This window comes from Spea bombifrons, chromosome 2 (assembly GCF_027358695.1).
Source record: "Spea bombifrons isolate aSpeBom1 chromosome 2, aSpeBom1.2.pri, whole genome shotgun sequence".
Classification (NCBI taxonomy): Eukaryota; Metazoa; Chordata; class Amphibia; order Anura; family Pelobatidae; genus Spea; species Spea bombifrons.
The window spans coordinates 111214405-111232416 of NC_071088.1; the positions used below are offsets into that span (position 1 = coordinate 111214405).

General features: G+C 40.2%; 1 protein-coding gene across 2 annotated transcripts; it reads left to right on the forward strand.

Moving 5' to 3' along the window:
* Positions 1-29: 29 nt before the first annotated feature.
* On the forward strand, positions 30-17941 carry RDH5 (retinol dehydrogenase 5). Of its 2 annotated transcripts, none has more exons than XM_053455604.1 (5): positions 30-294; positions 14769-15098; positions 15393-15651; positions 16586-16749; positions 17583-17941. In XM_053455604.1, the coding sequence occupies exons 2-5, from the start codon at positions 14786-14788 to the stop codon at positions 17804-17806; spliced, it is 960 nt and encodes a 319-aa protein (XP_053311579.1). In that variant the 5' UTR covers positions 30-294; positions 14769-14785; the 3' UTR covers positions 17807-17941. The 2 variants fall into 2 exon arrangements, with proteins under 2 accessions (XP_053311579.1, XP_053311580.1); XM_053455605.1 differs by lacking the exon at positions 30-294 and adding an exon at positions 9801-10138.
* Positions 17942-18012: the final 71 nt, after the last annotated feature.

Below are 18012 nucleotides of genomic sequence, written 5' to 3' on the forward strand. Positions count from 1 at the left end.
AAACTAGAAATAAAGATATAGATTCCAGGTTAACCACTTCTGAAGCTTTTCAAGGTTCTTTTTCTTCTCTTGGGTGACGTCACTGCTACTTTTTGTTGTTGTGGGAAACTGTCAGCAATCCTATTTCCTATTTGCTGAGTGCTATGCATACATAGGAAGTGTGAGCCTCCATGCCTTCCAAAGAAACGCTCCAAAAGGCAGTCAAAGTAGCAGTAACGTCACACAAGTGAAGAAGAACAGCGGAAGGCTGCAGTGGGGCAATGATACTTTGACATGCTTCGCCTGGAAAGAAAGGTAATCATTTCTACTTTGTGATATCTCTGTTAATATGTCTCTTATTAAAACAAAATTACATCTACTACACAATGGGAAAAAACAGCAGTGTAAAATAGTGCAGCATGCTAAACCAATGCCTTAAAGATATATTTGTTCTGGTTCACAAGGACTATTATACACATTATCACACACCAACCCAACACAGAAAATCATAGCAAAGAAAGCTATTTCCACATAACAATGTAATCTCAGGGAAGAGTATCGCATTTGTTGTTGTTATCAGGGAGAGCAGGCACCTGATGGCATGGGGGATAAGGACAGCAAAGTGGTGTCTGATGGATTGAGGTAGGGAATTTCAGATATTAGGGGCAGCATTGGCAATATATTTTTCAAGCAACAATTGCCTTGGGATCCATTCCATAGATAAAGGCACCTGTTGTTTGACAAAATGCTTGGGAGAGGGATTTGTATAGTGGCATGTCTTTTGTTGCATTTCCTTGTTTTCACTGTTGTATAAATAGTTATTAACACCACTGCATGAGTCACTTTTATGATCTGCTTTAGTAACTGCTTAGCCCCAATTCTGTTCTCAACTTTATAACCTGATGGGCAACAGTGAGACGATGCAGGAGTGGCCCCACTACTGCGTTTCCCACTAAGCTCCAACCATTGTCGAGACTTCACCACTTCCTAGAGGGTTTCAACCTAAGCCCCTGCTACAGTCATGTGTAGAGTTGTCAGTGGCCTTTATGCCCTGTACCATATGGCGTGTAAACGAAGGCCTTAAGTGGCCCCTGTTTATGATTTTAGCTTGCACAACAATTCTTTGCATACTAACGATTCTGTGTATATGTTTCTAGAAGATAATTAAAACCTGTCCCCAGTATTCAGTTATATTCCTCCCGCTTTGTTTGACATGTTGCTATAATGGTAACATGCCGGTGCCAGCCGAGGACAGAGACAGGAAGGCGCTGCCTCGGGGCACTCAGTTTTTGGAGATTCGCATGTGTCATTGTAGGTCTTCATACAGTATGAAGGCAGATGTCTATTGTTGCTGTTAAGCATTTTATCCTGTTCTCTGTTCATTTTTAAGAACAGACGGGAGGAGCTGAGTGGCATCATGGGGTGATTTATTTTACAGCACCTGCTGTTTTCTGTCAACACAAATTTTAAGGTCTGTACGTCCTTTTGTTGTCATTTCGGTGAAATTATACACTGATAAGAAAGTCAGCTGGTATTATGCAAGAAGCTATTCCAACCATCTGCTTGCTGGCTACACAACCGACGTGACAAAATAGCAGTTTGTTTCTGTTGCTTAAGGCGACTGTTGCGTTCATGGGTTTACTGTGGATAAATTCATCTATTGCAAGTACCTATATGCTTGTCAATCAAAATAATTGTTTTAATGTAAAAGTTCATTTTATGAAAGATGAGATCTGTGGCAAGAACTGGCAAATCCAGCGTTATGCAATACATTTCTTGTCCTGATGCTTAACTTCCAAGAGTTCTCATTGTCAAAGGGGGGCACTTATTGTTAGGCCATGACTAGGGGACAAGGTTTTACAGAAGCTTTTGACTTCACTGAAACTTTGTGGCCTACTCGTTTCTGCTGTTTCTATAGACATTAAAGAGACAGTAACTGTAGGAACGCCGTGATACACTAATACCCAGCACACATTCGGAGCTTTCAGAAATCAAAGAGAGGGATTTGGGTTGTCCTTTTAAAAACATTTAAGCTGATAATCTCTTCTTTCCACCAAGAATCGCAAGGGTGCCTGAACAACAACTACCAGCATCTTAACAACAGACGGATATGCTGATGGGAGAAATATAGAAATTTAAGATGGCAGCTTTCACATATGGTGGCTTGTTAATGTATAAATATGGCGGGATTTATGAAGTGTAAAATGCAGGAAGTAGCAGATTCACTTTAATGTTTTTTATTATTGCATTGCCCTGCTGTACAAAGTCACTGTTTATCTCGTGGTAATGAAGGCAGCTTCCTCGCTTGTCGTTAGATATGACAGCAATCAAAAGCAAAGCTACATGTACTTGCCCGTAACATGTATATAAGATACGGGCTGTCTTTTCCACAAAGGAGCTGGATCGGAGCTGTAAAATGGACCCTGCCAGTCTCAGGCTAGTGGACTAGAAATCACAAGCGCGCGTCCGCAAGCTGCACTTTTACAGCATGGGGCTGGACGCTAAAGTTAGGGAGGAATCTTTGACAGGCACCAACCTACCGAGCATTTGCCTTGTGTGCCTGGAGGCTAGTCCGGGCCAGTTAGTTACCATTTAGCATCTAAGATAACGTTTATAACATTTAGCTATTGCTTTTGAAATAAAAAAACATGAATAAGTATTATTATTTCAAGGAGTACAGGCACGTTCACATCGATTAGTTTAACTAAATTCATTTATAAAAGCATAATGGGAAGGAATAATCATGCAAATCATGAGAACAAGAAGTTATGACGGCTGCAGATATTGTATACGCATAAGGTGAGATTGGAGTATTTTGGTTGTCTCAACACCAGACCCCCTGTGTTGACAATGTGCTACTAACACAGCTGCGTCATAGCAAACCAGAAAGCAGGTGCTTGAAATCCTAGGGGCATATTGAGGCCTATTCCCATATAGGCATCTCAAAAGCTAACAGAGGAGAGCTGGCACCTTTTGCACCAGGGGCCATCTCTCTCTCTCACACACACACACACACACACTCTCTCTCTCTCACACACTCACACACTCTCCTTGCACACAGTATAAGCTGCTGCACTACTACTGCGGGTCACATCGTGTTAGGTCACCCCTGACCTCACTCCTGCTTTTTCTGAAATATTTTAGGATCCTTCACTATTGCTTTTCTATAACATGGACAAATAAAACCCTCAACAAGTATGGAAGTGTTGGCTGTTATTCAGTTCCATTCCACTAACTTGTAAATTAGCAGCAGCAGCAGCTTAATACTGTTTCTTCATCATATCTGGTTTCCGGTTTGTTTCTTATCAGTCTAGGGTCATATTTAACAATTCACAGCCACTTCAAAATGATGGATTCTTTCTGCATAACATCTGACTATTTTAACAGGATTGATAACTGTGAATATGTGCAGAGTATTCTTAGAGCCACTGAGGAAATAATGGGTCTGACTTAATGACCCATCAAGTTTCTGATACAGTAAAAAAAAAACGCAGTTAATAACCATAGAAATGACGGCTCATTTCTTAAAAAGGAATTTCTGAGTGTATTAATAATGATTAGCATTATTGTTACCATACTAAGTTATTCTGTATTATTACCTAGGAGAATTGATGCTGTTTTAAAGGCAAAGGGCAGTTGCATGAAATATTGAATTGATTTAGATTTTTCTTCTGTTTACTTTTTCTTCTGTTTGATCAATGAAAAAAATAAACTATTAACATGTCTATTTGTAAAAGCATTTTTACTTTACAATATTTTTTCACACCTGCCTAAAACACAGTACTGAACATACATAAGTGTCCTGGGTGGTTAAACGTGTTGAGAAGCTACTCATGATGTACCCTATTTATGATTTAAAAAACAAATATCTTAAATCAAGCCATTTAAGATATTTAGAGTGACACAGTTTTGTATCAGTTTATGACTCAATATAACCTCTACTTCAAAGTCCTCAAAGTTATTCTTCAAGTGATATATTCAGATGTGTGGAAGCGTTAAAATGTCTCATTCTATTGCAAGTGCTAATGCAACCTCAGTGTGAAGAATGTCCCTGGATAATTTTAAAAGGTATATTCAAAGGAGTGTCATATCGGTGAATGAACTTAGGGGGTCATGGGCAGTCACTAAGCATCCACAACGTGTGGGAGATCACAAGTGATCTGCGCCTACACTGCCATTCGAACCGTATAAAAAAGACATGGCATGTTGGTGGTGGGGAGTGATGAAGGGGTTTTTTGCCTGCGCCAATATGTGAAGGACCAGCCCTGATCATCCAACAGGACATCTGAGACCAGCCACCCTTTACCTAGTCAGCCAAGGTCAAAATACACTGCTGCGGACAGTGTTTTAACCAAAATGGTTACAGAGGTTAACCTAAACATACATGGGATAGACCTAAGATTATCCTGTTTATAAGACAAGACCAGGGAATCAAATACTTTTTGAGTTTTCAGAGCTGGAAAATGTGATCGGACTAGATGGATTAAATGCTTATCCGCAGTCAAATTCTGTTTATAAGACCCAACTGAGAAGAAAATTATTCTCCATCTCTTAAACATTAATTGAGACAATTACGTTATTTGCTGCACACATTGCTTTACATTACACATTCAGTTTACATCTCCAATTAAATCAGTCTGGGTTGAAGATCCTTTAAAAGGAACTGCCACCTGTGGATGTTGGTTTCTAGTACATATATTTTGCATATTCCACTTTGGGAAAGTGACAGATCCCTATAAATGTATTCAAGTGTCAGATGGACCATCAATTACATGGTCAAGCAGGTGACATTACCAACAGATGCTTGTAAACCACCATATGAAATGACAAACCAGCCATTTCTATGTTTGTTCTGCATCGGTGTTGGGACCTTTGAAGCAGATCTACAGTACATACAGCTCCATGGACAAGGAAGACAAAGCAAGAATCTATGCTCTTGTGATTTTGCAAGATGCAATTGAGGTGCTGTTCCAGTTTGGTGAGAAGATTAATTGTACCATTGTACTCTATGGCTAATCCCCCTCCTGATTCGCATCAGGCTGAGAACTTAACAAAAGCAGCTGAGCAGAAAAAGTAGGAGCCAATGAACCCTAAATCTCCAGGATAATCAGTGAACTTCTGGTATGCTGGTCACATGAAGGGCCTAGAGCTTGGAGTGAATTGTTCTTTGTGTGTGAACCTTGATCTCACACACTTTAGCATTATGAGTTAATATCTACATCTGAAGTGATTACTGGGTCTGGGCTTGACCCATTAGCCCCCAATAGCTACATTGCAAGGGGAGATCCGTGTTTCCAGTACCACACATTTCTCCTGTAATGTGATATGCCTGTACCCCTATTTTAAGGTGGGGTACTTGAGGTTAGGCTAATTGATTGGCTGCTTTCAGCCTTATTGGCCAAAGTGGCACTTTAGGGGATGAAGGGGCGGAGATTTAAACAAGCATGAAACTAGTAGCTCTTTAAGTAAATACTTTTATTTGTCTTCAAACACATTTGATGCATAGTGTTGTTTAATTTGTGTATACATATTCATTTTATTGCTTGTGTTAAATATGGCCGTGATAAATAGTTTAACTTATGGGTCCTACGCTATGTCTGACTTTGATCACTGCAACCATGACCGTGGGGCTAAACAAGGGAGCCGTAGCAAATAAATACCCAACATGAAGAGCACTTTTTGTCTCGGCAGGCCCTGGCCAACCAGGCATGGAGCGGGAGCCGCTTTGTAATCAAAGGTGTTGATTAAATATAGTTCCCCTGCTGTGGTTTTTTTGTGTGGAAGAAGATTATGTTTTGCGTCTGGACTTTAATGAACACATTCATTTTAACATTACATTATAGCTGATCCACAACACACAATACATGCATAAAGCTTGCATAAAGAGCTATAAAACTTGTGCAAGATTACGGATCCATAAAACATAATTTTCTGGTTCTTTGCAAACACTTTCATGCTGAGAGACTTGATGGGAATTTTTTTTAATGTCTATAGTGTTAGGCATATATCCTTTTATTGAAGATACATCTTCTTTGTAGCTAAACTTATAGCAAATACAGAAAGAAACACAGGGCCGGACTGGGACTGAAAAGCAGCCCTGGAAAAATTTGGAGACCAGCCCCATATAGTTTATCTCACGGTCGCGCTCTTTAACCACACGCACCCCTTATACATACCCGACTCACACTATTCGCCATTCTTTTTATCTCATTATTTGTATTAAAATGCCAGAAAGCAAAAGTGTTAAAAGGCCCTAATAAATTAAATACATTACACATAATGGGATCAAAACATTTACTACTGCGAACATTTTAGATGAAAAAGTTCAGTGGAACAAAACAGTGATCACATTATTCTTCACGATATTCTGGTAAGAAACTTTTGTTTCTTTATTAATTCATGTAGACTATTTTTTTCATATTTAATATAAGCTATGATTGAGACATGTTTTTTTTTTCCTTTTATTTGCCAACCTACCCCCGAGTTATGCACATCTGCCCCCAGGCTTGCCACTCTGCCCCCCTGATATGCCTTCTAACCCCCTATATGCCTCTCTGCCTCCAGAAATGCCTTATACCCCCTATATGCCACTCTGTCCCATGATATGCCTTTTAACCCCCTGTATGCCACTCTGCCATATAGGGGTCAAAAGGCATATCATGGGACAGAGCGGCATATAGGGGGTATAAGGCATTCCTGGAGGCAGAGTGGCATAAAGGGGGTTAAAAGGCATATCATGGGGCACTCTGCCTCCAGAAAAGCCTTATGCCCTCCTATATGCCACTCTGCCTCCCCGATATGATTTATACCCTCCTATATGCCACTCTGCCCCGTGATATGCCTTTTAACCCCCCTTTTGCCACTATACCTCCAGATATGCCTTTTGACCTCCTCTATGTCACTCTGCATCCAGAAATGCCTTATACCCCTATATGCCACTCTGCCATATAGGGGGTTAAAAGGCATATCATGGGACAGAGTGGCATATAGGGGGGTATAAGGCATTTCTGGAGGCAGAGTGGCATAAAGGGGGTTAAAAGGCATATCATGGGGCACTCTGCCTCCAGAAAAGCCTTATGCCCCCCTATATGCCACCCTGTCCCATGATATGCCTTTTAACCCCCATATGCCACTCTGCCTCCCTGATATGCCTCAACCCTCCTATATGCCCCTCTGCCCCGTGATATGCCTTTAACCCCCTTTTTGCCACTATACCTCCAGATATGCCTTTTGACCTCCTATATGTCACTCTGCATCCAGAAATGCCTTATACCCCTATATGCCACTCTGTCCCATGATATGCCTTTTAACCCCCTATATGGCAGAGTGGCATATAGGGGGTTAGAAGGCATATCATGGGACAGAGTGGCATATATGGGTATAAGGCATTTCTGGAGGCAGAGTGGCATAAAGGGGGTTAAAAGGCATATCATGGGGCACTCTGCCTCCAAAAAAGCCTTATGTTCCCCTATATGCCACTCTGTCCCATCGTATGCCTTTTAATCCCCTATATGTCACTCTGCATCCAGAAATGCCTTATACCCATATATACCACTCTGGCATATAGGGGGTTAAAAGGCATGTCATGGGACAGAGTGGCATATAGGGGGGTATAAGGCATTTCTGGAGGCAGAGTGGCATATAGGGGGACACACTTACATACACACACATGCCGATTTTTTTTGTTTTTAACACATTCAAAAAAATATTATACATTTTGTACAAAAAAATACATTACTTTACTCACCTTCTACTTCTCTTGACTTCCGCACACTGTTCTCTTTTCTCTCCTGACAGGATGTCACTGACCTGACATCCGGTGCTGCAGCAGTCTGAGTGCGAGGGGCGGAGCTTCCACCCCTCACGCTGCTCCCATCACTATGCAGCCATCAGACTGCTGGGAATGTAATCTAAACGGCCGGTGCTGCTGATGCCCCCGGCCGGAGCTACTTTAACACTTTTTTTTAATTTATTTATATGGTAAGCAGGATCGGCTCGCCATATAAAGTAAAAAAAAAAGTATTAAAGCAGAGGCGGCCGGCGGCATCAGCACGCATTGGCCGTTTAGATTACATTCTCGGCGGTCTGATGGCCGCATAGTGATGGGAGCAGCGTGAGGGGTGAAAGGGTGAAAGGTCAGTGCGAGGGGGCGGAGCTTTCACCCCTCACGCTGCTCCCATCACTAAGCGGCCATCGCACACGGCTGCTGGGTGCCGATGCGGCCGGCCGGCGATACTGTAATACATTTTTAAAATTTAATATGGCAAGCCGGACCAGCTTGCCATATTAAATTAAGAAAAAAGTATTATAGTAGCGCCGGCCGGCCGCATCGGCACCCAGCGGCCGCTCAGGTCCCAGCCCGCCCCTGGTCCCAGCCCACGGACCTGCCGGCCCACCGGGAAATTTCCCGGTATCCCGGTGGGCCAGTCCGGCCCTGAAGAAACAGTATAATAACATTTAGGAAGATTTGGTTCTCACTAACAATTCGGCCCATTTTTCCTAAAGTAAGGCTCAAATCTTAATCAGTCCTTCATCTTTTCTTAGATTCAGGATACCTTTATGCTTAAGCCCATGCATGTTTAAATTCCCTTACTGTATTAGCCTCTACTACCTCTGATGGGAGGCTGTTCCAATTTTCTACCATCCTCTCAGAAAAGTAAAACTTCCTTACACTTCACTATTCGAAAAAATATTGACCATCGCCTTACGGATGGCAGATGTGGAAGTTGTGATAGGGTTTATTCCCTAAAGTTGTTGTTGTCAGGAGGGTTGTAGTTCAAACTCCCTCAATTCACTATGCATTGCAAACCAATCTGGATTGTGCACAAGGCAACCACGCTGTCTGTCAGGGGCCCGAGGATCTTATGGAGGGCTAGGCTCATGGATTTTGTAATAGTTGCTCTGAGCTCTGTGTGTAATAGGCCCAACTGGATCAGACAAGATCTGTATTGTGAGCCGTCCCAGTCATACCCATTGTATACATAGGCAGAATATCTTTATATATATCATTTTTATCATGAAGGATACATTTCATTCAGACATTTCTATAACCAGGAAACCAGAGAATGTAAACACCACATCTCATTCCAATCTGGGCAGTTGAATAGAAGCCAGAGGCTTTTCAGTGAATATTCCGGAGAACAAAGAGCTCTACTTCTCCTGTGTGCATCTTAATGAACAGTATTTGCACAATATTCCATGTTATGGCCAATTTTAGATGAACAATATGTCTCCGTCAATAAGGGATAGTGTAAACAAGTGAGTCTTTGCTCTAAGGTTACCTACGGAGACTAATGATCAATCAACAATCGTCTCAAAGCTCTTGCATGTTCTTTTATCATAAGACAAATACCAAGATGGTTGTAGGGATTTTGATTGTATAGAGCATATGGCTATTGTGGGTTTTGATTTGCAATTGCTATAAATAAATAATCATATCTCGCTGGGTACATGTGTACTTTGTAGCTTGTACGTTTGTTTTGTGTGCGTTTTGTTTGATTGAGTTCATTTATTGAAAATACTAGAAATGACACAGTGGAGCCAGGTCGATGCAGACTTTTGGCCCTTTGGCTACTAATTCCCCTTGTAGACATCAATGGTCCCCCTCTAAGATTTGAAGTGTATTAAAACAGATGGCCATTAAACTGGCACATATATATATATATATATATATATATATATATATATATATATATATATATATATATATATAGACTGCCTATGCTATACATGTATCTTATTCATTGATGTTCAATTTTTCAGTAAATTTATAGTGTTTGATTATATGACAATTTGTGTTTTTTATTATACCCCACAGTCACATCGGTTCTAGAGCTTAGAAACAGCAGAGTCTGACCACATTAGGTTACCATGACTTCTCTTCAGCTTATACAATCTCAATAGCTGAACACCGTTAAGTGTTAAATGTCAACCACCTCCCCACCTCCCTCTCTTTTCAATAAGTCTAGGAAAATCTCTCCTAAAGCTGATGGACTTTGGCTACAAAACACTGCATGTCTTCACTGAACAGCTCAGGCTCCACACTAGAAAGAAAGGTTAAAATCTAGAAGAATAACTGACATCCAGTGACGGTGTGCTGGGGGTCCGTTGCACCCAAACATTGGGATTTTTTCTTGCAGGAAGCTTGGAAATTGGAAAGGTAAGTCTTTTAATAAACAACACATATATCACAGCGCACTGTATGTATTGCTACAATTCCTTATCACTAGCAGACAAAAATAACAACATAGCGATCTGTTAATATTCTACTCTTGGCTCCACTAAGTGAAATGAAGCAGTGACAAGTGCTGCCTAAAAGGAATTGGATTAATAGGAAAAAATTGCAACCTTTTAACCACCAGATCTGTGCGCGACATCCCCCTGGGATCCTAGGGGGTTCATATCTTAACACTATTTAATAATTTGCCACATAAATAGTCTGATGTAATAGCGTATCTGCCATATAAAATATTAATAGACATAATACAGATGTGCACTAAGATCAACAGTGAAAATGCCAAATCAAGAAGCTGAGTTAATATATGGATAGATTAGTATTTGGGACTACTATGTTTTCATTGTGTGGTATGCAATCCTCAAAATTATTATATTAGAATATAAAGTGTGGATTGCTTGAGAAGTTTAATAGTCACCCTCCTGGGAGTTTCTGGGATTTTTACACCCATACAGTCCAATACTCCTGTGCCTGCACTGTCATATTTATATATATGAAAAAGGGGCACCTTCTTAAAATAATTGCCTTGGTGGGTATACAAGGTGAAAGGGGGGCAGTCTAATGGAATAACATTCTTTTGTTTCTCTAAGTAGGGTTTTCACTCTATTCTAGAAGTGGTCACAGGAGGATCTGGGGTGGCTGTGCTGGCAATCTGTGTGGTACCAGTAATGACCCTCTTCTATTAACAAAAATAGAAATAGGGTGAATATCAGAACCACACAGAATAGCTTAGTCGTGATAGACCAAGTGAAACGGCAGCAGACAGTTTTTAGATCTTGGGGTTGCTGTCAAAAACAATTATTTAACAAAATGTAAAGTTAAAGCTGATGTAAATGTAAAGCTGATACCACACCCAAATGGTCCACAAATATGGGTGGTGGGATAAAACAGTGATGCTGGTACAAAGTTTGAAAAGTTATCGCCACAAAAACCGATGGGATGGTCCAATGAGCTGACACATTCATTGGCTGCTATGTGATTATTAGGCCTGTGCAAGTGAACCAAAAAAAATTCTAATTTTTCCTTCCATTTTTTGGTCCATTTTTTTCCGGACATCAGGAGATAGGCTGTCTCCGTGACCCTTTTGTGGAAGTTCACTGGGAGTCCAGAATAATGAAGCAAAAGAAGCTTTCCTGCATCTCGCTTTCTCTGCAAATCTATCTGCATTATTCTGCCCTCTCTGTGCACTTCCACAAAAGGACAGAGCCACAGCGATAGACTCTCCACAGCAAAATAAAATGTCAGCCACCATTATATGTTTTTTTGGAAGATATTCATCCTTAGGGCTAAAATTGAATTCCAGTTGCCCATAGGCATGAAGATCTCCGTGTTATGGGAAAGTGGCTTTGCAAAGGGTTGCTGCGTGTAGCAACACGGCAACACTAAGTCTTTAAAGGGTGAAGTGGTGGGCATGACCAAAGACTGATTTACTGTCTGACAAAAGAAGAAATTGAACTGGAGACCCCTGGAAGCAAGGCTTCATCTAGAGACTCTGGGTCAAACTCAGTTACCAAAAAAAACAACCAACAAAGTAAAAGGTGTCAATTGGCCCCATTCCTTTTTGAATTTGTAAAAAGCATTTTGTGGGTGCTTATTTAGTCTGCCTTTTGGATAATCTGGTCCTGTTCACCATGAAATATGATTTTAATTTTTAAATACTTTCTCACATTCAGACATTCTAGTTTATATTACACCACTTCTGGAGTCCATGTAATCTCTGTAGATCTGTAGTGTTAACTTTGTTTTGAGAGCTCAGACATTTTATGCCAAAGCATTAGATGTCGACAGTGAAAAGGCTATTGAGAAATATTTGGTTTTATATTATTTGCAAACTTGAGTGTCTTTTAAAGGTACATTACCCTGGAATTTGTATATTTTAATATTGCATTATTTAGCATTTTAAGCTAATAAACCCGAGCAGATCTGTCATTTTAGTCTTTCCCTTTAAGGTTTATTACATAAAAATAATACAAGTGCTATATACATGGTCATTTCATTTAGATGTCTGAAATATTAAATATGGTTTTCTTTAAGATTAGATAGTTATCTTACCATGTCATTGAACCCGCAAAATATAAAATAAAAACAAGGCTATGCAGTTTCCTGCTGGGACTGCTGGAATGTTTTTCTTCTGGGGAACCTAGAGTGATTTAGCGACAGATAAGGTTGCCAGTCCGGGTAATGAAAATTAACTTCCTCCATTGATTTTGATTATTTGAGACTGGGCCATTTTATTGTTTACCACAGGAACTATGAGAATGAATTAAGGTATTTGCCTAGATTGGGCTAACGCAAACCATTTACAAATAGCAACTAAGCACGTTCCCGAAAACCCCTTAACGACCGATGACATGCCAGACACGTCACGAAAAAAATGACCAGTTAACGGCCAATGACGTACCTGGCACATCATGGCATTACATGAGCTTAGAGAGACCCCAGACCCTCCGGAGAACTGCATTCAATCATGCACGGTAATGAAGCCCAGCTTACTACTCACATTAAAATATATAAAAAATAAGAAAAAGATAAAAATACTTACAAAAAAATAAACAAAGATGTGATAACATGTAAAATAATTCTCCAGTGATGTTACCATCCGGAGAACCACCCACTTCCACAAAATGTGTGTGGGGGGGGAGTCCAAAAAGCTTATGAGCAAGTCCTAAATTTAGGGCTGTATGTTCGAAAAAAAATCCTACCATGGAAAAAGTGAAAATACCACCATTTAAAATACTCTGGGGTGTTTGATTTTCAAAATGGTTTGATGGGGGTAAATTGAATTGGCCGGCTTCAATAGTGTCCCAAATAGGGCATGGAGGCAGGCTGACCAGACACCCTAGAAAAACTGAATTGCACATGCCCCAAATGTGGCCTTTTAGCCCCCAAACAATCTGACAAACCCATGCTTGGGTGGTATCACTGTACTCAGGAGATGGTTCTGGACACATATTTGGGTGTTGTTTGGAAGTGACATATTTTGCTCTAGAAGTTGCAAAAACTCAGCACAAATATTACAATCTATTTAGCAGGATTTTTCATTAGCCTTTGTAGATGAGTAAAATATTTTTTCAAATAAAAGTCAGAAAAGGTGTTTTTTTTTTATAGTAAATTAGGTGATATGATCAAAATAATGGTATCTAAAGAAAGCCCTTCATGTCCTGAAACAATATATAATTTGTGTGGGTAAAGTGAACGAGAGAGAAGAAAATTACAGCTAAATATGAGCAACGCAGAAATGTAAAAACAGCCCAGTCCTTAGTGGGTTATACAAAAACAGTCCTGTTTACAAAAAGAAAGAACAAAATACTTTCTTAAACATTGGTTTTTTTTTTATCCGTTGCTAAAAAAAAAAAGTGTGAGTGCCCCTTTAAATGCATTCTCTGTTCAGTCGTATTCCATCCTGTAAATTATACATTTAACCTGACTTTTTATTGTCTCCTAAATAATTCAATCCCTGAAAACAATGTTTTGTGTGCATACAATTATAAGTGGAAAGTGGCTGCCCACCTTTTTAGCATAACTTTTCATTGTAAATAAATCAGGACTATTTAAATGCACCTATCATATTCCAAAATGTTCTCTTTAATGGGAATCCCATCATTACCAGATTTGTGCAATTTTTTTTCTTTAATCTTTTCATCCCAAATTGGATGTCATGTATGTGCAATTCCTAGTAGTCGTGGCACGTCTGACAGGTCATAAGTCCTGCTGTTGGGGTTGTCCTGACCAATTCGGAAATGTTGACAATTGTGTTTGTTATACCTGCCAACTTTCTGGATGTACTTTTACATCCAAAAAATTCATCAAGATGACCCTTAGGACAGAATAGTATGTCCCGAGCCATTTGCTGACAGGCTGGTGTTTCCTCTGTTAGCAGCATCTCTGCTTTCGGCTTCAGGTTAATCCCACTCCCGTAGGCTTTTACTCTTGAAATGGGCTTTCCTTTACAGAGTTGTCAATGCCAAAAGCATTGATCTGAGTAGTAGTGACCACACAAGGTCTGTATAGACAATGCTGGAGTTTCTATGGCTGATCACAAATACTGGACATACAGTGCTGTGCAACCCTGATTCCTGATCATTGTTTGATCACTTACAGTGGGGAACAGAAGTAACAAAAAAAAATATCCAAAATCAAAGTAAAAAAAAACTAATTAGTGGTACCACAGTTATATCATCATGAGACCATCATCAGCATCCTCTAGATGCGGGACAGATCCCCAAAGATATCTCTAAGAGTGCTGTATATATTGTAGTGATCAAAAATATAAACTATAAAAAAAGAGCTCCAGCACCTTGTATACCTACCACTAAAACAAAAAAAGAAAAAAATAGCTTCCTCATGCATATGGTTTAAAAATAAAGCCCAGCTTTCCCTGAGAAAAAAAACCCCTATAATCTGCATAAGGGGAATCATAGCTGAAAAAACATCTGGTATAAATATCAAAAAAGCTCTGATCTTTATGGTATGAAAGACCTTTGGTCATAAAGGGTTAGATTTGAATGATTTATTTGGCCATCACCTAAATTGTTAACAGTTCTCTTCATTGCAGGATTGCCGTGACTCCCGATGTGGTGCTATATACTTTTGTTCGCCATGATTTGGGCCATTGGGTGGTTTCTACGGGACAGGCAGACAATATCAAGATTCTCAGACAAACATGTCTTCATCACTGGTTGTGATACAGGCTTTGGGAATTTGCTGGCCAAGCGACTGAGCAGGAAGGGCTTCCAGGTCCTGGCAGGTTGCCTCACGCAAGCAGGGGCAGATGAGCTTCAGAAAGCTTGTCCTGTGGGGTTAAAGTCTACACTACTTGATGTTACCAACCCAGACAGCATCAGAAGTGCGGTGGCATGGGTAACATCTGAGGTGGGAGTCAAAGGTAGGAAATGGCGCCCCATTTATTTTAAATAAAATACTAGAATCATTTATCACCTTGTCTGTCAATGTATGGTGCAAATACATAATGAGAATGAAAACAAATTGTCCTTGATGGCAAGATAAGCAGTTTCCTTGGTGCCATATTGTTAGAGGCTAAGAAATAAAATTCAGTGTTACCTTCTTTCCATGTCTCATCACAACCCAGCTATACCCTGCCTAATGTTTCACTAGCCCTGGGGGCAGTTGATTTAGACTCTGATGTGTCAGCATGAATGTCTTTGTGTCCATACTATAGGTCTTTATGGGCTAGTCAACAATGCTGGCATTGCCAATCCTATAGGACCCACTGAATGGATGACAGTACAGGACTACAGGAAAGTCATGGAAGTTAACACATTTGGGACAATTGCTGTGACGCTAGACTTTCTGCCACTAATTAAGAAGGCACAAGGACGTATTGTGAATATGGCCAGTATTCTTGGGAGGCTTTCAGCCAATGGAGGTGGATACTGTGTGTCGAAATATGCGGTGGAGGCATTCTCAGACAGCCTGAGGTACAGATCACTACATACTACATCTATAGTATGTATTTAAATTAGTATGATATTACGGTAACAAAAGATGGATTTATCTCTAGACTCTCCATCTCTGATGCACACAATACACAGCATATATAGATGAGTGATATCTGATAAATCTGAAGTATGAACATGCCTGGCTTGAGAATTATAAAATCTGGCCATAGCCTAGGCAGATATGGAGAAATCATATGTAGGAGTGGGTAGAGTCTCCCTAAGCCCCTCTCCCTTAGCACATCTCTCAACATTTCAAAGGGATGGTTTGGTTACAGGCCCGGCCCAAGGGCAGGGCTTTACTAAGACGTGTCAGTATGTGGACTATTGATAACTATTATATAAGGTATTTAAAAGAAAAAAAAAGTTACACGTACTTTATAAAACCATTTCCTGATGTTATCCTCACTATAGCATTGAACACCTAGAAAAAGGGGACTTGGAATTTGGCACACAAAGAAGTGTCCCACCTAAAGAGGGACACTTGGGAGGTATGCCTTTGTCTCCCACAGCAAAAAGTTTTTTAGGTATATATCTAGCCCGTTTTATGGGAAATTCAAACCTGAATATCACGGTAGATTGACAGGTAAAATATAGTGTGGTACTTCACGATTGAAAGGATGATATGAAAAAAAAAGTCAAAGAATCGGGTTTTTCTATTTTTAAAAAACACTTTCCTTTTACACAAAATTATAATTGGCCAAAACACTAAAGCATTGAAAGCTGTGGGAGCCCATTCAGCGAACATAAACCGTGCATTGTTTAGTCAACATTACAACAAAGAGGCATTATGAACTGTTAACAAGGTATTGGGGCCTAATCCGAAAACTTATCTTTAGGCTTTGCATGTTCAGTATATAATCATGTGGCTGGTAAGGACAAGAAGCTTACCTATTACTTCTCTTTTATACCATAGACGAGACATGCAGCACTTCGGAGTCAAGGTCTGCATAATAGAACCTGGCTTCTTTAAGACCGCGGTGACAAATTTGGATTCTATTGAGAGATCCCTGCAGCAGCTTTGGGACCGCATGACCCCTGAAACACAGAGAAGCTATGGAGAGAACTATTTTAAAAAGTGTATGTTTCATTATGACATGTAACACCACTGCTAACCTGAACCCAAGGTTCTTTGAACGCTAGTAGTGTATACTGCCCTAGGCTAACGTGACCAAGGTCGGTAAGTTCTAGGGAGGTTGGTAGCTACCCTGCTGCAAAGACACACACTCCATGCACCTGGTGCAGCATGTCCTTCTAAAGCGGGCGCCAGCATATGATATCATATCCCAAAACCCAGAAGAGAGGATGGGCTATGGCAGATGGGTCCAGGTTCAAACATGATGCTGGGCCTGTACATTTTGTGGCTCATTCAAAACAACTATATCCATGATAATTTCATTTAAACAAAAATCTGTGATTGCAAATACAAAACACCTCAGCTCAGAAAGCCCTGGACAGTCCTATAATCAAGAAACCTTATTCCCAAAATACTGATGAGCAGCAAGTATATGAGTGGATTTGCTACAATTGAAGCATATCAAGTGGCTGCTTAGGCCTTTCACGTGGTCTTGCTAGCAAGATTGTTGTAGTCATAGCCATGTTCACAAATCAGAATTGGATGTGGTCACCAATAACTATGCAAACTAGTAACCAGTTTTCTCAGAAATAATTAACTCTAAATTACATTAAAATTCTTAATACGTTGCATAAATGGTACAACTAGGCCTAGAGGAAACAAAAAAAAAAATTCCCAATCAAGACACCAGTCCTATGTTTAAGTGATATATTACAGCCCATGTAGAATGGGCCCAAAAAACTGGGTGTCCCTTCTAATTACTAGCCAAAAATAGCTGCGGCATTGATTTGTCATCACCAATCAATAATCATTTTGTTTACCTTGTGTTCTCTTTTAGATCTTAAAGTGCAAAGACTGATCATGAATTTCATCTGTGATGCTGACATCTCCAAAGTGCCAAAGTGCATTGAGCATGCTTTACAAGCAACATACCCCCGCACAAGATACAGCCCAGGCTGGGACGCCAAGTTAGTCTGGCTACCTGCCTCTTATATGCCAGCCTTTATAGTGGATGCAGTGCTAGGTTTTGTCCTCCCCAAACCAGAACAGAAAGTCCACTAGCAACTAGCCTTGACCCAAGATGGAGGGGATCGTTAATATGAGCCATGTAGGGTGAAACATTTACATTCACAGGTGACACCGTTAGTTACACAAAATAAGCCTATAGAAGTTCACCTGCAAGAAGATCCATTCTAGCCCAATGTAGGAAACTTTGAGTTAACTCTGCAATGCCGAGGCATTATGAAGGGAGATTTCAGCCCTTGTAC